The 21,970-nt window shown below is 47.1% G+C and overlaps 1 protein-coding gene across 2 annotated transcripts in view; it reads right to left on the reverse strand.

Moving 5' to 3' along the window:
- The window catches only part of LOC138503557 (catalase-like), an 833,069-nt gene that overhangs the window by 727,275 nt on the left and 83,824 nt on the right, over nucleotides 1-21,970 (reverse strand). For both annotated transcript variants that reach the window (XM_069623378.1, XM_069623377.1), the window contains exon 2: nucleotides 6,794-6,962. In XM_069623378.1, coding sequence (XP_069479479.1) covers nucleotides 6,794-6,962 — 169 coding nt within the window. The remainder of the gene's footprint in view (nucleotides 1-6,793; nucleotides 6,963-21,970) is intronic.

Here is a 21,970-nt window from a genome sequence, read left to right on the forward strand (position 1 = left end):
CAACAACGTTCTGAAGCCCCACGAAGCGCGGAAAAACAGAACTGAGCAACGGACGCAGCGCGTGGCTATTTATGGGCATGATGACGTCGGCGCCGATACGGTGGCCGTCGAGGGACATCGACTCAGCAGACGTCAACGCACAGCGCCTTCTACAGAAAAAATTTCCGAGGCCAGCAAGCTGGAAACGTATTATCAAAGATAAGGAATACGTCAGAGGACACAATCCCTTCGAATGGGTCTGTTTGCACATTAAAAATGTTTTAATTAATAAACTTTGCTAATCAATTTGTGAAAACTAATGTATGCCTTGGTTGCACAAGATACCTACTGTTCTGAAGGATAAGTAGTGAGGATCCAACTACGGAATGGAAAACCTGTAATTTTGGCCACTCACTGCAATTCTTTTTTCCTAAGGCCCTGAATTATGCTTCTGGGACAGCATTTAAAATAAACACCAGTACGCTTTGATCAGGCTCCAATAATATGGTGAGAGTGTTACGTTTGAACTTGTTTATATTAGCATTTGCGTCCCACGCATACATGTGTCACGTTAGATGACGTCACTATATAAACACCAGCCATTTTGGATAAGCCCAGAGGAACTGCGGACTGTGCTAAGGGGCCGACGGGATTCAAGTCTGAGGGAGGATGGGGTACGGTATATTTATTTGCAGCATTTGCCGGATGTTTGCTTGCTGGAGGTGTTGTGGCTGTTTAATGTTGTGTGGGATCATGGTACATTGCTTAGTGGGTGGAAGAGGGCTGTCATCCTTCTGATTCTGAAATTGGGGAAGCCGGCTGGTTTGTGCGGGTCCTATCGACCAATTGCTCTGACATTCGTGTTGTGCAAGGTGATGGAAAAAATGGTGTGTGGCCATCTGGTGCACTTTCTGGAGTCAGAGCAGTGACTGAGTGTGTATCAGCACGGGTTTCGTTAATCTAGATCCGTGATGGATGCAGTTATGGCATTGGCAACAGATGTGGAGGAGGCATTGCCCTGTCGAGAAATAGTGGGGGCAATCTTTGTTGATATGGAGAAGGCGTAAGATATGGTGTGGAGCGATGGGTTGCTATTTGTGTTGAGAAAGAAAGGTGTTGAGGGGAAGATGTTTTCCTGGATTAAGGATTTTCTGATGAATAGGGTGTTTCGAGTGCGTGTTGGGGACGTGTTGTCCCGAGAGTTTTTGATGATAAATGGGACGCCCCACGGTAGTGTTATCAGCTCTATTTTGTATCTTGTAGCGGTGGATGGCTTTATAGAGAGAGTTTGGGAGTGTCATGGTCAGGTGGGATTCTATGCAGTTGATGGAGTGATTTGGGTTAGGGGTAAGGTTGGAGGAGTAATTCAAGGAAAGTTGCAGGAGGCTTTGTAGGTAATGGAAAGGTGGTGTCAGGATTGAGGATTTAAGGTGTCCTCCTCTAAAACGGTGTGTATGTTGTTCCACAGACGACGTAGTGTTGTCAGTTTGGATCTCAAGTACAACGGGATGAGTTGGTTCAGGTGATGGAATTTCGGTATCTTCGTGTGCTCTTGGAGCAGCGCCTGTCATGGAAGTTGCAAGTGGAAAAGACTGTGGCAAAGTGTAAACAGCGTCTTAATTTGTTGAAGGCCGTGTCGGTTCAGGAGTGGGGTGGAGGGCAGAGGAGTATGAGGATGTTGTATGTGGGGTTGGTCAGGAGTGTGCTGGATTTCGGAGTTCAGCTGCAGTGCCGTTATAGTAGGACTCAGCTGAATGTGTTGGATGGTGTCCAGGCAAGGGCAATGAGAATTGTGACTGGGACTGTTCGGTCATCCCCCACAGAGGCCGTGCAAGTGTTGGCAGGGATGTTGCCAATGGATCTGAGAAGAGAGGAGCTGAGTGCTAGGTATTGGCTACGTTGTAAGTCCCTCAGTGTGTGGCAAATTGTGGAGAGGTGTCTGGAGGTTAATTGGATGTATGCTTATAAGATTGGGAGTTGGGAGAGCAAAGGGGGGACTTTTGGATTCCATGCAGACTGGTAAAACGATTGGGGGTGGAAGGGTTGTGTATGTTGGAAGATGTGGATAGGGTTGTAGAACCGATTTGGATGCAGCATGATCCAATTGTCTGTATGGATCTGGCCAAGATGGTGACCAAGAAGGGTGGTGATAGAGGGGTGATTAAGAGATTGGCGGTGCAGTATGTGGAGGGGAAAGTTGGCGCTGAAGTACCCTACTCCTCCTCCTCGACCTATCTGCAGCTTTTGATCTGGTCGCTCACTCTGTCCTATGCTCACACCTCCACACCTCAGCTCACTTTTCCACTGAAGCCATCACCTGGTTCACATCCTTCCTTAATGGTAGGACCATGAGGGTCTTTTCTCCCACAGCGGCAGCTGACCCTATACCCATCACCTGTGGTGTTTCTCAGGGCTCCTGTGTCTCCCCCACACTATACAACATATTTACCAAGCCCCTTTTCGATGATTTGGATCATCTTGGTGTCACCTACACTAATTATGCAGATGACACTCAGATCCTCCTTCCGCTTTCAGGAGATTATGAAAAGGATTTGGCCTTGCTAAATAGGGTGTACATCATCATCCAGGCAAGGATGGCCACTCATGGAGTATGCCTGAATGATGATAAAACAGAGCTTATCATCTTAGGTACTACATTCAGCATAAATAAACTTGGCCCGGCCTATGATTCCTTCATGATTGACGGGAACAACATCAAAGTCGGACAGGAGGTCATAACATTGGGATTCTACCTAGACTCTACTTTTTCCCTTAAAAGACAAGTGAGCTCTCTTCCATCCTCCACAGCTTATACGTGTAAATAAATCCGTGCAGCCGGACCTTTCCTGTCGAACTCCAGCTGCCTGGCACTTGCCAGAGCCCTCATATCGTCTCGACTCGACTATTGCAATGCCATGTACTTGGGGTCCACCAAGGCCACCACCAATAAATTGCAAACCCTACAGAACAACGCTCTCAGAGCAGCTCTGGGCATTTCCGGAAGAGAGCACATTACAGGACTCAGCCAACAGAACAACTGGCTCTCCACTAGAGATAAAAATTATTTTAAAAATGGTATCACTCAACCACAAGTCCCTTAACAATGCTGCCCCAATCTACCTGATCAACAGATTCCACAGACAATCCTCCTCAAGACCCGTCAGAACTATATACAAAGACGGTTTATCTGTTCCCCACTACAAAAGGGCCACCATAGGGGGCAACAGTTTCCCGGTAAAAGCTGCCAAGCTCTGGAACTCGCTGCCTCCAAACCTTAGAGCAGACCTACCCTATCTGAACTTCCGATCCAAGGTAGTCTCTTGGCTGAAATTGGAGTCCCATTAGGACAATGAAATGCCCAGCGCTACTCGTACACTTTGTAACCACGTGTGCCTTTTTGCTTACTTGTACATTACGGTCCTATAATATGACTGCTGATTTGTATATAACACTATGTACCTTATTTCTGTATCATGTATATTCTCTGTGTATTGTAACCAAGCTTTGAAATTTCTTGTAAATTCTGCGCCCTGATACCCCGGGGTACGCTCGCGCATTATAAATAATCAAACAAGCAAACAAACAAACAAACATACGGGTGGTTCCAGGGATCCGGAGAGGAACAGGGTTGGTATGGCATGTTATTTTCAGGCGAATTAGGAGTTTTGGGTGGCTAGGTTGTCGGATGATCTATCCATCTTCACGGCGGAGTTAATGGCTATTAAAATGGCGTGGTTCGGAATTAAAGGGAAACAGTTGGCTAGGGTGGTGGTGTTTGTGGATTTGATGAGTGTGTTGTTGGCTATCAAGGAGGGGAATTGTGATAGGAGGGATATAGTTGTGCTCATTAGACAGCGATTAGAGGAGTGTGTTGCAGGGGGTACTGTGGTGGAATTGGCTTGGGTTCCCAGTCATTGTGGGGTCTTCGGTAATGAGTTAGTGGATCGGGCTGCGTATGATGCCATGTTGCAGGGGAGGTGGATGTGAAAGTTCCATTGAGTGTGGCTGAGATACAGGTGATGGTGCGTGGAAAAATTAAGGATATGTGGCAGGATCAATGGGATATGAGTTCAAAGGGACGGCAGTTGTATGCATTGTGCACGGAAGTGCGGGTTCTGGCATTTGAGGGAAGTAGAGTTGACACAAAGAGAGGAAACTATTTTGAATCGCCTTAGGGTGGGTCATGCAGGATTGGCGGGATGGAAGTGTTTCATAGGTAGAGTTACATCAGCGGCGTGTGAGGCTTGCGGGTGCCCAGAGACTGTACTTCATTATATGTTGGATTGTGTGAGGTTTGATGTGCAGCAGGAATTACTCAGAGTCCGGATGAGTGGCATTGGGGTAGTTGTACCGGGGTTATCTGATCTGTTCAGTTGGAAAAGAGGGGTGGTGAATGAACAGTGTAGGTTCCTGCTTCAGTTTGTGCGGGAGACTGGGAAGTGGGATTAGATCTAGTGGAGGTTGATGGCTGATTGGTTCTCTTTTTGGAGAACATCATCTTAATAGATGGAAATCGCCAGCTTCAGCTTTCTGGAGTCATTCTAACAAGAAGGAGAAGAAGAAGAAGATGAGCCCAGATAACGGTCTGCAAAGGAAGCACACGCATCCTGCTGCACGGGGCAGGTAAGTCAGAGAAATTAGATTATGCTAGAACTCTGAGGCACTTCATCATGCCACTCACTTTGACGTTGAATCATTGTTGGATACACCATTTGGGAGAGTAAAAAAAAAGAACCATTTTGCATTAATCTGTTTAGCTTCTATGAAAGGTCGCTCCTTTGAAGTGAGCACCTGTAATACCAAGAACTGGTTAAGTTTTCACTTTCTAGCGCTGTGCTGCTTTCCGGAAATTTTAATGAGGCATGCATGCATGCAGCTGCATAGGGAAACGCAGTGAACGACCATCATATTATACTGCTCACATACTGTTGCAGCTGTCCCGCATGAACATGTAGGCAGGGAGTCGCTGGGAATCTTTCTCTTTGCCAACATCATAACTTCTTTTCTGTAACTAACAAGTTATGCTGGCCTCTTTAGGAACCACTGTGATTGCATTATAAACAGTATCTCTCAAAATGGGCAACAGCAACCTCCTGACTACAACTAGAGTTCTTTACATGAAGAGGCAGGGCAGTCCCTGAGATTGCAGGTGTGTTTAGGACTTGGGGCCCTCATGTCACCTTCTCATTCTGGGTCTGGTCTGCTATATATGTTTCTATATATACACACACACACCACATTTGTGGTCAGTGCAATGTGATTTAAAAAAAACTATGATGGGTTGTAGATAACAATATAGCAAAGCCTCATTTTACAACACCATTACATCAAATGTTTTTAAAAGCATATACACGAATGCCGGTGACACCAACATATGCGAAGCCTATCTTAAAACCATACTGTGAGAATAAAACTTTCACCAACTCAAACGAAAATAAACAGTGAATATGCGCCTACAAATATCTTCTAATATCTAAATGTGCGTTGATTTACATTCAGCCCTCATACAGGGGATTCATCATGGCCAATAACTACAGTCAGAAATAAAGCTACCATTAATACAAAACCTTGAGAATTCCACAAATCCCACCTACGTTTATATATCACATAATTTCCTTACATTACAATAGAGGTCTGTCTCACTGTTAACAATATTATCCCAGCATTTCTTACATTTAGCAAGAACCTCACTATTACTGCAATAACAAAATTGTTACTATTTTTTTTTTAAATAGAAACTCCCTCCACATTACACAATTCTTGGACTAGACAGAGGGTAATAATGCCATTGAATATTTACCTGTGATGGCTAGTGCCGCTAAGTGCACTTTTAGACCCTTTGGTAACGAAACACTATGGAGTTCACATTACAAGAAATGCTAATTGCATGCAGGGGACCAACGTTAGCACATGCTGTTGGGTCTCCTGTTTGCAATTATAAACATTTGCGAGGCAGAGTCTAAAAGTGAAGAATAAAACAGAGCAAACTTGCCTTTACTCATCACGTTTGTGCTCCGTTTTGCAAAAAAGTAAGTACAGCCTGCAGTTTACGCTTTGCAGGAGGCATACTAATGAATTCCCATGGCACTCTGCTAATTAGCAGGTACAAATGCAAAGAAGATTCCATTTCTTTTACACCTGATGAACATCTCAGGCAGGTGTAAAGCCTGATGCTCATCCAAGATGGAGGAGAAAATCAAATCAGAGATGGAAACTCCGCGTTGTGCCCATCCTGTGCCTTGGAAGGGCATGAAAATAAACTGGAGCGCAAAAAGTAAAGCTTAAAAGCATTGCGCCTTGCATTTACACTTTCATTTTGCACACTGCTCAGTGGAAAAGCACCCCTATATGTTACCAACTGACAATAGTGTCAATATGTCTCGCAGGAAGAGATTGGTTTACACTAAAAAATAAGCTTGTTTTCTCAACACAAAAAAATGCCCGAAGCACCTAGGAGTACAAACGCACTAATTCCCCCGTTGGCAGGTACAGCTCAGAAGGCAACTGCCTGCCCACTGTGTTAAAGGCCCTCGATATGGCCAGGCCTATTAACTTGATCGGCAGGAGGTTATCCAGTACTCCTGCCAATGAAAGGGGCATTTGTTTTATGTACACCTGTATAATAACAATTAATTGTGGATAACCTGATTGGATATTATTGTTCACCGAGTTGCCTGTCAATAGAAGAGATACTAATGATTAAGTAAATAAAACTGGTTACCATGGTTTAATAAAAGGATTTTAAACAAACACGTTGTGATATTTTCATTACCATGTCTGCACAGGTTTCTAATCACTTTTATTATGCACTAACCTGCTCCTTTGGCGTGAACCACTCTCTCGGGGATCCTTTCCCGGTCGAAATGGGCCATCTCGTCAGTGAAAACAACATCCTGAACCAGAAGAGGGCCTCGAGAGCCCACTGTCAAAAGGTTAAGCTTATCGCCGATTGGGATCCCAGCTCCAGTTGTCAGTACCGGTTTCTATATGAAAAACAATACATATTTTATTATTATTGTCCACTGTAGGTAGATATCTTTCAAGCATTGGAATACGATTAAAGACGATGAATGCATGTTTTTTGCTATCGATGAGTATTTCAATGTTCTTGATTGAACAGTGTTTCTTGGTGCACACCCACCTATGTACCTCAACAACAAGAACGCATTGACTGAAATGTAATCATGTTCTATTTACATCATTTAATGTACAACTTTACCATAAGAGGCCTGATCTAGTTAAGTGTTCCCTTCACGTGTCATCTTGTGTGCCAATGGAGCAGCAGTACATTTATTTGAGTGAAAAAAAACGATTATGCCTGCTCAACCTATCAGGTTTAATCGAAATACCCTTGAAATGGCTGCCCCAGTCCTATGATAGCTAGCAACAAAAAAAAAAAAATCGGCCAGAGTAGGTTCAAGGATGACACCCTCCCCTCTGTCCAAGACCACAAACACCAACTTCCTGCCTGCAAAGAACATACAAAACACAAGGTCGCTAACGCAAGAGAACACATTCAATGACATGATAATGCACATTTTTCCGAGCTTTGTTGGTCAAAAGTTCTTTGCAGGCAATGTATTACACAGGTTTGTGCTTGGTGCTGAGAATCCATTTCACTCAAATGTGATAGCATTTTGGTTCGCAGAAAATAATATTTTTCCTTTTAGAAACGCCGGGCTCCCACTCAACTGCAACAAGGAAAATGCATTTTTACTGCGTGGCCAACGACTGTCAAGTTTTCAAGGATAGAATATGGATATCTTCTAAGATAACTTTCAGCAACCTTTATCAAAGACCATGAAGCTATACTGTTCCTGCCAAGAAGCAAGGAGATACGACTGCACGGCTCAGCTCTTATCTTTGAGCACCACATCCAAATGTACTGTGCACCCCACGCCCACAGTGCTGCACATATTCATTGCGATTTTCCTCTGGGTGTTTGGGCTGAATCTATTCTGCAAATGAATCCATCTAATTTTAAATACCATCTAAACCCCACTGTAGCTTTTTAATTGTTTGCCTTAGACCAAGCACAGTTTATTGCCATCAGTCAAAACATTCTTTGAACAATTGCAGAAAGAAATGGTTGCACAAAAATGTTCTTGGCTCAAAGAATCCTCCAGCCCGACCTCGAAGCCTGTCTTTGAGATATTGACCATAAACCACCTCCTCTTAAGCCCCACTAAAACTGAAATCATGGTGTGCAGCAACACTGCCCTTCTGCCGCATCTGCTCCCATGGCCCCCTACCCTGCCCCCCCCCCAAAACAGTAAAAAACATAGGCTGCACCATGGACTCTGGCCTAATCCTCTCCCGTCAGATCAACAATGTCTCAAAATGTTGTCACTACCATCTCAAACTCCTCAGACGCATCTTTCCCTACCTCTCCTTCCCGAGCAGACTTGCCGCAGTTATGTCTATTGTGATGTCAAGACTGGGCTATGCCAACTCCCAATAGCTAGGAGCCCCGGCATACCATCTTAATAAACTCCAAAGAGCGCAAAACGCTGCTTTTAAACTGCTCTTTGCCCTAAGTCCGAGAGACCAGTTCTCTCCAGCTCTCCAAACCCTCCACTGGCACCCAGTCGGACGAAGGGCCACTTTCAAGACCCTGTGCATCACTCACAGTGCAGTGCACAAGACTGGCCCATTATACCTGCAAGAAAAGATAAAACCGTACCTCCCATCCCGCACCCTAAGATCAAGCACTGCCCTCCTTTTAGTGATTCCAACCTCTAACTCTGTCAAGAGCGGAGGATCCGCCTTCTCAACTTTGACCCGACTCTGTGGAACTCGCCTCCCCCACATATTCGACACACACAAGACTATATGACATTCCGCAAAGCTCTAAAAATGTGGCTCTTTCCGTAATACCAACCACAACCTTCTGAAGTGATTGAAACTCTAGCAACCCAATGACTAATGCTCAGTGAAACTCCCAACATGTCATCAATGAATACGCTAATTTATTTGGCCTTTAAGCAACCACATGCCCGAAATGTAGAATAATTATCTCCTTAGATCATAGGTCCACGCAATCCCTCTCCTTACCGATATTCACATATCCTTTCCAGTATCCTTGCTGCCTCCTCACCATATTAGGCCCACAACAAAGCCAACGTCCACTCTCTGTCCACCCCCCCCAGCTCACTCTGGTCCCTGTGATGTCTCTGTATGCCCCCCAGCCCCTCTGGTCCTGTGATGTCTCAGTGTGCCCCCAGACCGCTTTGGTCCCCCTGATGTCGCTGTGGGCCTCCAGCCCTCACCTTGTCCCCTAAGACGTGTGGTCGCTGTGTGCCCCCAGACACTCTGGCTCCCTGTGTTTCACTGTGTGCTCTAACCATCTGGTGCCCATGTCGTCACTGCATCCCCCAACCCCTGGTCCCCAGTGATGTTGCTGTGTGCCCCCAGCCCCGTTGGCTCCCCGCGATGTTGCTGTATGGCCCCAGCCCTGCGGTCCTCTTGTACCGTTCCCCGCGGACTGTGTCTTGGCACTTGCACTGTCTGGGTGTCACTAGGCCGAGTGCAGTGGCTAGTCTTCACATTCGTGTTGTTCATGGCCTATGGGAGTGTCTTTGCGTCATCCCTTGTTCCCTCCCTTGTCGTCATGTGCTTTTAAAGCGCATTGTGTGTGCTGTGTGGATGAACCATCATATCATATCCTATCACTATGCTTACTCTCTACTTTACACCATCACACAATTAGAGTGCAACTACATCCCTCGATCAATTCTGCCTAGCTTCTCACATACAAACACTATCCCATGAACACCTCATCACTCTAATAAAACGCAGATATACCCCACGAAAAACTGGCCAAGCTGCACGCATAAGCGTCCCACTGGCCTAACACAGCCAGAAACCAGTCTTGTTGTCCACCGTACTACACTTCCCGCCCCCGCGATGTCGCTATGTACCCCCCAACCCCTCTGGTTCCCCGTGTTGTCACTGGGCACCCCCATTTCCCTCAAGTCCTCCATGATGTCGCTATGTCTGCCCAACCCCTCCAGTCCCCTGTGCTATCACTGTGTGCACCCAAGCCCCCTCTGGTCCACCATGATTTTGCTGTGTGCACCCCAACCCCTTTGATCCCCATTGTTGTTGCTGTGTACCCTTCAGGTCTCTGTGATGTCACTGTGTCCCCCAGGTCCTCTATTCCCCTATGATGTCGCTGTGTGTCCTAGGCCCTCTGATCCCCTTGTTGTCCCGTGGGGCCCCAGCCCCCTCTGGTTCCCGTGTAGTCGCTGTGTGCCCCTGCCCCCTCTGGCCGACTGTGATGTTGCTGTGTGCCCAAGTGCCCCGCTCGACCCCTGTGATGTCCCTGTGTGCCCGCCAGCTCCCTCTGGTTCCCATGATGCCTCTGTGTGCCCCCCAGCCCCCTGTGGTCCCTGTGATGTCTCAGTGTGCCCCCAGCCAGCTCTGGTCCCACTGATCGCGCTGTGTGCCCCCTAGCCCCCTAGTCCCCTAAGACGTGTGGTCGCTGTGTGCCCCCAGACACTCTGGCTCCCTGTGTTTCACTGTGTGCTCTAACCATCTGGTGCCCATGTCGTCACTGCATCCCCCAACCCCTGGTCCCCAGTGATGTTGCTGTGTGCCCCCAGCCCCGTTGGCTCCCCGCGATGTTGCTGTATGGCCCCAGCCCTGCGGTCCTCTTGTACCGTTCCCCGCAGACTGTGTCTTGGCACTTGCACTGTCTGGGTGTCACTAGGCCGAGTGCAGTGGCTAGTCTTCACATTCGTGTTGTTCATGGCCTATGGGAGTGTCTTTGCGTCATCCCTTGTTCCCTCCCTTGTCGTCATGTGCTTTTAAAGCGCATTGTGTGTGCTGTGGGGATGAACCATCATATCATATCCTATCACTATGCTTACTCTCTACTTTACACCATCACACAATTAGAGTGCAACTACATCCCTCGATCAATTCTGCCTAGCTTCTCACATACAAACACTATCCCATGAACACCTCATCACTCTAATAAAACGCAGATATACCCCACGAAAAACTGGCCAAGCTGCATGCATAAGCGTCCCACTGGCCTAACACAGCCAGAAACCAGTCTTGATGTCCACCGTACTACACTTCCCGCCCCCGCGATGTCGCTATGTACCCCCCAACCCCTCTGGTTCCCCGTGTTGTCACTGGGCACCCCCATTTCCCTCAAGTCCTCCATGATGTCGCTATGTCTGCCCAACCCCTCCAGTCCCCTGTGCTATCACTGTGTGCACCCAAGCCCCCTCTGGTCCACCATGATTTTGCTGTGTGCACCCCAACCCCTTTGATCCCCATTGTTGTTGCTGTGTACCCCTCAGGTCTCTGTGATGTCACTGTGTCCCCCAGGTCCTCTATTCCCCGATGATGTCGCTGTGTGTCCTAGGCCCTCTGATCCCCTTGTTGTCCCGTGGGGCCCCAGCCCCCTCTGGTTCCCGTGTAGTCGCTGTGTGCCCCTGCCCCCTCTGGCCGACTGTGATGTTGCTGTGTGCCCAAGTGCCCCGCTCGACCCCTGTGATGTCCCTGTGTGCCCGCCAGCTCCCTCTGGTTCCCATGATGCCTCTGTGTGCCCCCCAGCCCCCTGTGGTCCCTGTGATGTCTCAGTGTGCCCCCAGCCAGCTCTGGTCCCATTGATCGCGCTGTGTGCCCCCTAGCCCCCTAGTCCCCTAAGACGTGTGGTCGCTGTGTGCCCCCAGACACTCTGGCTCCCTGTGTTTCACTGTGTGCCCTGACCATCTGGTTCCTGTGTCGTCACTGAGCCACCCTCCCCCTGGTGCCCAATGATGTCGCTGTGTGCCCCCAGCCCCCTTGGCTCCCCGTGATGTCACTGTATGGCCCCAGCCCTCCGTTCCTCTTGTACCATTCCCCGCTGACTGTGTCTTGGCACTTGCACTTTCTGGGTGTCGCTAGACCGAGTGCAGTGCCTAGTCTTCACATTGTTGTGCATGGCCTGTGGGAGTGTCTTTGCATCTTCCCTTGTTCCTTCCCTTGTCGTAAAGCGCTTTTGAAGCGCATTGTGTGTGGGTGCTGTGTGGATGAACCATCATATCATATCCTATCACTATGCTTACTCTCTAGAGTGCAGCTACGCCCCTCAATCAATTCTGCCTAGCTGCACACAAACGAACACTATCCCATGAACACCTCATCACTCTAATAAAACGCAGCTATACCCCACGAAAGAATGTCCTAGCTGCACACATGACCGTCCCACAGGCCTAATGCAGCCAGAACCCAGTCTTGGTGTCCACCCGCAAACTGCACACATTGAACCGATACCAATACCACCACATGGTAGGATGCAGCTGCCATCAGGCATTTACATCAGCTACACACTTAACTGATGCACCCAAGCACCCTTCAACACCCTAATCTTTCAACTGACCTGGACTACGATCCCCGAAAGCTTTCCAGTTACCAGCGCTTTGAGGTCATACCAATGATATATAGAGTGCTATATAAGTGCCAAATAACATAACATTCATAACATGTGGGAATATAATAAACTGCGCAAACTGGCAAATCATATTGAAGCCAGCATATGCAGTTCTCATCGATATCATATAATTATCAACACCAACGAATTCCTGAATGTGGCATCTACTGCACATGTTTGTTTGGACTATCTTTCAGTCCCTCAACTTCTAATTGCTCCGTTCATAGCCAAATAGGCCAACCTCTACTACAGGCTCAACATCGGCAACTTTAAGGAAAAATTAAACGTAATCCAAACTAAATGCAAAATGATGGGTCTATATTGCACACCTTGCATGAGAAAATACCTTGTAAATGTCTCCAATATTGATCCTTTTTTCGTCCTGCCATCCTCACCTTAATTGTTCAGCTTCTTCAAATTATGTAAGCTTATACAAAGTTCACATGCCCCATAAAACTGTGGGCATTGACACTGAATCTTACTGAACATTTCCTCACCAAGATCTGGTTCGCTGAAGTTTTCCTCAGACTGGTTCCGGAAAATGAATCTATCCTACATGGTAAGAGGAAAAAGTAATGGAGGGGGATACTCTGGTAAAGTTTGACTGCACTTCCTGTGCCTATTTTGAATTCATGACTATCCCCCTTCCCACATTAGCCTGTGCATCCTTAGCCTTCATATTGCTATTCACTACTAGTCCGTAACACAATTGTTTAAAAAGGTTCCTCACCTAAACACTGGAATGTAACTTTCCGTTAAAATAGCTCAGTGGGTTGAGAGCTCTGTACTGCAATCTGTGTCTGATCTGAATGTCGCAGGTTCGAACCCCGGCAATGCCAACTCAGTCGCTCATCCTTCTGAGGTTGGGTACCAACTTTAGTTGGGTGATAATTGTAGGTAAATATATTCTATGCACTTTGGCAAACGCACTATTTAAATAACAAATGCTCATTACAAGTATGGCGGTAAGGCAACAACGGTGCCGGTTTCGCTATCGGCACCGTTACTACCGTACCACCATACTAGGAATTCTGCTCGTGGGTGCTCTTGCAGCCACCAGGTCTGACCTGGTGGCCGTACCGGCACCCGTGAGCAGAACATGATGGTAGCACCGGTAACGTTGTTAACGGTACCAGTGCTACCACCCTCCCCATCCCCATTGAGCACTATGGGGCTAAAATGGGAATGGGGACGTACCGGGACCGGCACCCGCTAAAGGGCAATTACCAGGTACGGCTGGGCCGGAATAGCCTGTTAATTGCCCATACGCGGGTGCCGGACCCGGATGAGAGTTTGGAGGTAGCCGTGCCAGTAAAAAGGCAAGGCTACCTCCAACCTCGTAATGAGGCCCATTATCATTTACTACTCCCAGAACATCTAGCTTAGTGACTTAAATGTTACTTAGACCGGTATCTTAAACCACATGACAACTACCTAATGAATATTTGCACTCTACACTACCCTCTTCTCATGCACTCTAAGGGTAATAATACTCTTCTTCCTATAATTGTATCTCCAGCCTTACTCCCATCATGCCTGACAGGCAACCACTTAGACGTCCCCCTTTTATATCCCTACCACTCAACCCATCGTCAAAGGTGAAGTCAAACCAAACCAAACTTCTTTCTCCCAACATCTGTAAACGTTAATTTGCCAAACCAAACAATAACCTTCAATGAGTACTCCTCCCCATTTGCCTAATGTCAAATACTTCCCCGCTCTTTACATCTCAAAACCACTAGAAATTATGGACCTCCTTGCTCACTTGAAGGGCCAATAAATCCAATTTAAATAATCAGATTTACACTGAAAAGATCTTAACCTTAGCAAGAAACGAGTTTGTAAATTTGAAAAGAGATGGTGGCATGCCCAGACCCCAGGACATCTCATACTTTTGAGCACCGTGGGAAGACCATAAAACCCAAGTACTTTGCAAAACAGATTCATGCTTTCCTACATAGACCGAAACACATGTATCTAAGCTCTATGACGATCCTGGTAGCGGAAACATGGGACAAATTTATAATAAAATATGGGATCATGACATTCCATTCTTCGTTCAACCCAATATTTAACAACCCAAATTTCTCACCAGGCACAGAAACAGACGAGTTCGGGAAATGGCGTGGGGGCTGCAGGAAAGTGAGAGACATGTTCCAGGGGTCCACCATTAGACCATTTGCGGACTGCAAACAGTGCTCTGAGGTGGGTGAATCCGAAAGGCTCAGATACTTCCAACTACAGCATTGGCTGCAGAACCCTAGGGTCAAGGCTGCAGCTTGCCGCGACCTCATGCAGTTTGAAAAATTCCTTGTGACACAGGATGGTTCTAAGGGTATGATTTCCAAACTGTAAAAACTACTGGTTAAGGAAATCCCTGGGCGACTTGGCCCTATATTAGACACTGGGAAGGCACGACAGGGAGGGAACTCCCGAGGGAAGTATGGGAGAGACTATGGAAGAGAATTTCGAGATTAGTCAAAGCAACCCAGCTGCAGGAGTGCTGGTACAAGTTAGTATTTAGATGACATTACACCCCGGTACGCCTACAGAAAATATATCCGGAGTCGTCAAGGGAATGTTGGAGTGGGTGTGGAGGGGAGTGAACGTGTTTGCACATTTGGTGGAGATGCCCCAAACTGACTTGTTACTGGAAGGAGGTACAGGAGACCCAAGCCCAGGCATTTGGGGATAAAGAGGCTTTGCCACCGGAAATGATTTTGTTGGGGCTGGGAATAGGAATGAGGAGGGAGACAGCTGGGGCCGTAGGAAAGCGAGGACGATGCTAACTATGGGCGCTATGTTACTAATCGGCCAAAGATGGAAGGGGGAAGCCATCCCCACGCTGCAGGACTGGCTTTGGAAAGTGTGTGACTTTGTAGCACTAGAATGGGCATCATATGCTATGAACAATACCCTGTCACACTTCGCAAGAGACCGGAGGAGGTTTTGACCTTCCTGAAAGAAGACTACAGAATGCAATGGTGCCCCCAGTGCATGAAGTTGCTGGATTTAAGCTGATGCGTTCAAATAATCCCTTGGCCCCTACAAGATTTTAACAAAGTTACTCACCGTAGTGACTACTTTACTCCTAGTCCATATTCCCCTTTCCTCCATACTTGTGGGACAATCTGTCCTTCGGGACGGGACCGGAGCACTTTTGTCAAAAAGCATAAAAAATGAAAATTGTTGTCCTTCTCTTTTTACGCGGGGTACCGCACCCGGCCGTCCTTTTCTATCGCCAGGTCCACGACCATTTAAGCAATAATAGAGGATATTATTAGAGGGGACGGCGGGCTGGAGTATGGAGGAAAGGGAACTATAGACTAGGAGTACGGCAGTCACTACGGTGAGTAACTTTGTTATATTCCTATGTCCCTTTCCCTTTCCTCCATACTTGTAGGAGATTCCCGAGCACTCCTCACAGGTAATACGGGTGGATGGAAATTCCTTACTGAAAAAGGTTTTTAAGAACAGCCTGGCCGATTTGAGCATCGGCCCTGGAGCTCAGGTCCAAGCAGTAATGCTTACAAAAACCTGATGGGGAAACCCACGTGGCCGCTTTGGCAATGGTTTCCCAGGGGACATATTTTTGGAAGGCAACAGCAGCCGCTTTGCCACGTACAACATGGGCATGAATGCCCTTCGGAGGTTGAAAGCCCTGGTATAAGCCTCTGAGATACAGGAGGCAATCCATCAGGAGATAATAGCTTTTGAAGCGGGTTTCCCTTTTGGCTCTCCGAACTTAACAAAGAGTTGGGAGGAGCCCCTGAGTTCAGTTGTTCTGTCCAGATAGAACTTCAGAGCTCGCCTGACATCTAAATTGTTCAATATTCTCTCGGCATCTGAGGCCGGGTTCAGAAAAAAGACAGGTAATGATATAGATTTATTCAGATGAAAATCAGTCACTACTTTAGGAAGGAAAGAAGGATGAGTGTGGAGCACAACCTTGTCCTTATGGAGGGTGAGGAACGGATGTTCCAGAGACAAAGCTTGAAGCTTGCTTACTCGCCTTGCCGAAGTCACTGCAATGAGAAATGCAATCTTCCATGAAAGGTACTTTAGATCCGCCGTAGCCATGGGTTCAAATGGTTTTTGGCACAAGGCATTGAGGACCACATTTAAATCCCATCTTGGATGAGGATTACAAACAGGTGGAAAAAGATGTAATAGACTTGTGAAATGACTTTTAATGACTGGGTTTGTCAAAGAAAAGGAACAGTTGTCAGTGGACAGGTAGGCGGCAATAGCCGACACGTAAGTCCTACAAGACAAGACATGAATGCCCAAAGCTGCCAGATGAGATATGAACGAGAGGACAGTGTCAATCGTAGCATGTCTGGGGTCCAGCTGCTTAGGTAACTCCAGTGGCAAAACCGGAGCCACTTGCTCCTATACGGAGACCTCATAGAGGATTTCCTGGCCGCTTGGATAATGCGCATATTGTCCTTGGACAAATTAAACCGCGCTAAGGTTTTGAATTCAGGCACCAGGCCGCCAAGCTGAATGATTGAGGGGAGGGATGCCACATCTGCTCATCGCACTGGTGAAGCAGGTTGGGAAACAACGGCAGTCTGATCGGAGGACAAATCGACAGATGCTGAAGTTCAGAGAACCAGAATCTGGCTGGCCACCAAGGAACAATGAACAGGAGAGTGCAATTCGATGTATTCCTGAGCTTGCAAAGTGATCGATGAATCAGAGGAAGAGGCTGGTAGGCATAGGCCTTCATGTTGTGCCACAGAATTTCGAGAGCGTCCCCTAGGGAGGAGGCCCCGAGAACGTTCCTGGATGCATAAAGAGGAAATTTCCTGTTTGTAGAATTCACAAAAAGGTCCACTTCCGGAGTGCCCCGCTGTCAAAAGATGGTGGAGAGGACCTCTGAGTTCAGTTCCCACTCGTAGCTGGCCGCCATCTGTTGGATGAGTGAGTCGGCAGTAATACTGAATTCACGCAGAATGTGTACCGTCAGTAGCCAAATGCTGTGCTGGATGCCCCATTCCCAAATCTGAATGGCAAGGTCCACAAGAGGTGGTGTTTTGGTGCCACCATGCTTGTTGATATTAAACAATAACACAGAGTTGTCTGTGCGGATGCGGACCACCGTGTTCGTGATTGATGGTTTGAAAGCTTTCAGCACCAGAAAAATAACCAGGAGTTCCAAATAATTTATATGAAAATGCCTGTCCTGCAGCGTCCACAGATCGAAAACCTGGAGATGAACCAACGTCGCACCCCACCCCAGAAGGGAGGAGTCCATGGTAATCGTCACTTGTGGGTAGGGCTCCTGAAAGGAGGCCCCCACTGTAAGATTGTTGGTCGAAGACCACCATCATGCAGGATGGAACTGGGATCCTCTTGGAATCCGAGTCCAAAGCCTGACACCAAGAGCTCCGAAGAGCCAGCTGCGTATGCCTCATTTAGAGACGCGCAAGAGGAAGAGCAAGTACGCACAAAGCCATGAGGCACAGAAGTCTCTGGAACCACCAAGCCGTCATGTGCTCTGACTGGATGAAGAGCTGATGCATTGTGAAGAGATTGGCAAACCTGTCCTCTGTCAAATGCACCCTGGAGTCGATCGTGTTCCAACGGAAACCCTGGAAAATCAGGTCTTCGGAGACCATGATGGAAGATTTCTGCCAGTTCACCGATAGCCCAAGATGGAACAGGAGCTGGAGGAGAGACTGGAGATTGCTCAAAGCCGTCAGTGGACAAGGGCTACGTAGGAGCCAGTCATCCAAATACGGATATACATGAACACCCTGTATCCGAAGGAAAGCTGAGATGACCGACACCATCTTTGTAAATACACGCGGCTCCAAGCAAAAAGGGAGCATACAGAACTGGAAATGCTCCCCTCCCAGGGAGAACTGCAGACATTTTCGATGCAGCCTCCATATTAGGATGTGCATATATGCGTCCTGAAGGTCCACTACACTGAGCCACCCTGGTTGGGTTTGGGCACCATGAACAGACGAGAGTAGAAGCCCTCCCCTTGTTCCCCAAGGGGAACAGGTTCCACCGCCCTGAGGTCTAGAAGATTATTAACCTCGGCTTTGAGGGAGAGTGTCCCGATCTGTTGGAAGGGAGGGTTGAAAGGCGGGGGAGAGGGGAGGGGCAAGCAAAAGCCCGCCCAATTGATAGACAAAACCCACCGGTCTTCAGTGATGGTCTGCCACGTCACCAGATGAGACGAGATTCGTCCTCCAACCGGAGTCTCGTGCGACCGGCAGATTTGTCGGCAAGGAGACTACCTGTCCCTGGAGAGGAGGCTGATGGCTGAGAGAAAAACCAACCACATTGTCGTTTTCGACAGGTACCGCCAACCGGAGGTTCATTTTTGCGTGCTGGGCGGTCCTGAAACCCCCTAAAGGCAGAGAAGGATCGAGACTGAGACCCTGACCTCTGTGTATAAGGTGCCTTAGCTGGGACCTTCACCAGGACCGACAAAGATTTGGCGGTTTAGGTGCTCGCCTTGGTCTTTGTAAGTTCCTCATCCGTAGAAGAATGAAACAATTCCTTGCTGTCAAAGGGAAGGTCCAGAACTTTATCTTGCACCTCCTTCGAAAACTTTGTCACATAGAGACATGCCTGGCAGGAGGGGTCAATTCCCACCATAAAGCCTCGAGCTGAGGTATCTACATTGTGTGCCGCAGCTTCCCCCTGAGGTGGAAACGGCTGCGCAGCCCCAAAAAGAAGGTTCCCCGCACCTGTTGTCGGGAACGTAGGTGTAAGGGAAGAATCCAAAATGGCCGCCGTGGACCATGAGAGTAGGGCCGCCATTTTGACGATGCCTGAAGAGAACTGTGTCACATGTGCAGATGAGGCAACCGTCTCCTCAGGCAGGTCAGGGGACTTAAGTAATACCTTAGCCTTGACACAAGGATGCTCGGCAGAGCCGGTACTGGGGGGTCTCAGATGTTTACTGAACATCTTCTTTGCCCCCTCGACAGAACCGATATCACTGCGTCCTTGAGCACGGGAATGCTGAGGAATCCACCCCACAGAAAGCTGTCTGTATGGAAAGCTCCAGAAACTGAGACCTCGGAGTGAACTCCGGTGTCCAAAGCCACAGATGAACTGGGCTGAAGTTTAGTACCTGACAGGTGAACCTCGGAACGTGGTCCGGTCTAGGCAGGTCTGTCGTGGGAGCCCTCTGAGAAAACTCTGGTACGCCTATTAGGCCTGCGAGGCACCTCAGGGGAACCCCTGGTGGTAGAGCTGCTCAAGCCCCTCCCGGAACTAGAAGACCCCGGGAAGGAGTCCACTGGCCGGGGTGCCTTAAAACGTAAAAAACAACTTACTGGGCGTCTCTTCTTTTCATCAATGAAAAGCTAAAGATGAGGTGGAGGAACACGTGGAAAGACCTCCTCCCACCGAAGAAGAGGGCGCTGGAGTGCGAGGGAATCGCAGTAGAAGCACGAATCCCAGCGATGGTCCGGACTGAGACACTCCAAGCAGAGAGCATTGGGTTCCACCCTAGCAAAGCAACGTTCGAATGAAGAACAGGACACAAATCCCAGATGCTCCGGCAGAAGGGGAGGACAACGGGAACAAAAAATCTTTCCCGGTGATGCAAGTGCGTCCAGCCCCGACCGCGCAGAGAAAAGGACCGAAGGGCGATGCGCAGGGCGGTACTCAGGAGGGCGGGATTACAGCCGCGTGCAGTACCCCGCGTAAAAACAGAAGGACACAAATTTTCATTTTTGATGCTTTTTAACAAAAGTGCTCCGGTCCCGTATGGAGGAAAAGGGACGGGACGTAGGAGTACAGAAAATACAAGCCCAAGGGGGAGGAGTGGAAGGGGAAATTGGGGGGTTATGTTAAGTTTTGTAGTACACAATAAAAAGAAAAAATAAGATATTACCAATATCATCTGTTAAATTCTCAAAAACCACAAAATTAGGATTAGGAGTTTTATAGATTAAAAAGAAAATTAAAATCGTTTAGTCTACTTGTTCAGTCATGGGACACTTTAAATCCATAGGCTTTTTAAAAGCTAACCTTACTGGATATAAATTGAGTAGAGCAGCACACAATGGGGTTGGAGGAAGGGCTGTGCAGATCAAGTCAGCAGACAGAAGGGGGTATGGAGGGCGGGGTGCTGTATGGTTTCTCGTTATTCCTCTCCAGAAGATCCCAATTCATACAAATTAAACACATTAAAACCTTCAATCATCACCCCCATAGCTGTGGTGTATACAATGCCTCAATCTTGCTTCTCTTGGCCCTACACATTGAGCCATTCAGCATTTCCATTAGCATAGCATACAGACATTTCCCAAACTAAACCCAAGTGTCTATTTTTGCATCCACATCTTACACCTCAGATATGGCCTCATATGGTTGTCCTCTTTCTTCCTGAAGCTCAACGCTCATAACGCTGAATGTGTCCCTTTAGTAACTTGTCTTAAAATATCAATTTCAGCACATTCAATGGCTGTTATATTAGATGTTGATGCCCCCCAAGAAAACGTAAGTTAATTAAATAATTCTCCTTTAAAATGCACAGGCTGCAAAATGTCCAACCCTTCATCCCACTGAACGACTTGTGTATTGATCCAAAAGCAGGTGATTCCGTTTATTGGGAGCAATAACATACATTTTGTTACATTTCCCAGAGGTGCCACTACCTTACAAAATCGCTTCACCACTTCACCTTATCTCATCTGTGGAATAAAATAAAGGCACCATAGCTATCTCATTAACGTTCTTCGTTGGTTTCCCCTGGACCTGAATATTTCTTTAAAGATATCACATTTTGCCCACAAACCTATTCACCTTTGACAACTTTGGTACCTCACTGAGGAAACAAAAAAACACACCAGCTGACTTGCAAGAAGACATTTTAGCATCATCTGGAAACACACAAATCAAAAGAATGTACAACTCTTAGCCAGAACATGCAACAAGGGTAAATCATTTACATTTATTCATTGGAAGATAGTGCACATGTGTCACCAGGATAGTTCTACAATGGGTAATACCAAAGTTGCTTGAATAACTTTAAATAACATTTCATAACAGGTGTGTTGCAGAATCAAATATAAAGTACTCTTCTTTATGTATATATAATCACTTGAAAGGCAGGCACATAATACAAAACTCTCAGTTTCTAAGTAAAATATATTCAATTCTTAACATAATTTGAATTTATATACACACATATTACCCTAATTCATAGCATCACCAAAACATTCTTTACTTACCCATTTGTCTCTTTGGCGTCTCGGAGAATGGTGATCGGGGGTAGTGTGCCTGGTGAGTCACACTGCCCTTATGTTGGCCTGCCTTCTCGTTCTATTGCTTAAGTAACATGTAATCCACATGAACAATTTATTCATCAACTCCATAGACTTGTCAGTGTCAGGTGAACCTTGATTCATATATCTTCCACATTAACTGTTCTGGTGCGGGGAGATGTGTGATCTGCATGACTGGTCTATCCCTTATTGAACAAACTTCAGAGGTAGAGTTCATTATAATCTTTCTTAGTTTTTATTTATTTGATTAGAAAGGAATATCTAAACAATAACCAACTAACGCAAAATAATAAATAAGGAT

The sequence above is a fragment of the Ambystoma mexicanum genome, chromosome 11, assembly GCF_040938575.1.
Source record: "Ambystoma mexicanum isolate Mex_15411 chromosome 11, UKY_AmexF1_1, whole genome shotgun sequence".
Taxonomy (NCBI): Eukaryota; Metazoa; Chordata; class Amphibia; order Caudata; family Ambystomatidae; genus Ambystoma; species Ambystoma mexicanum.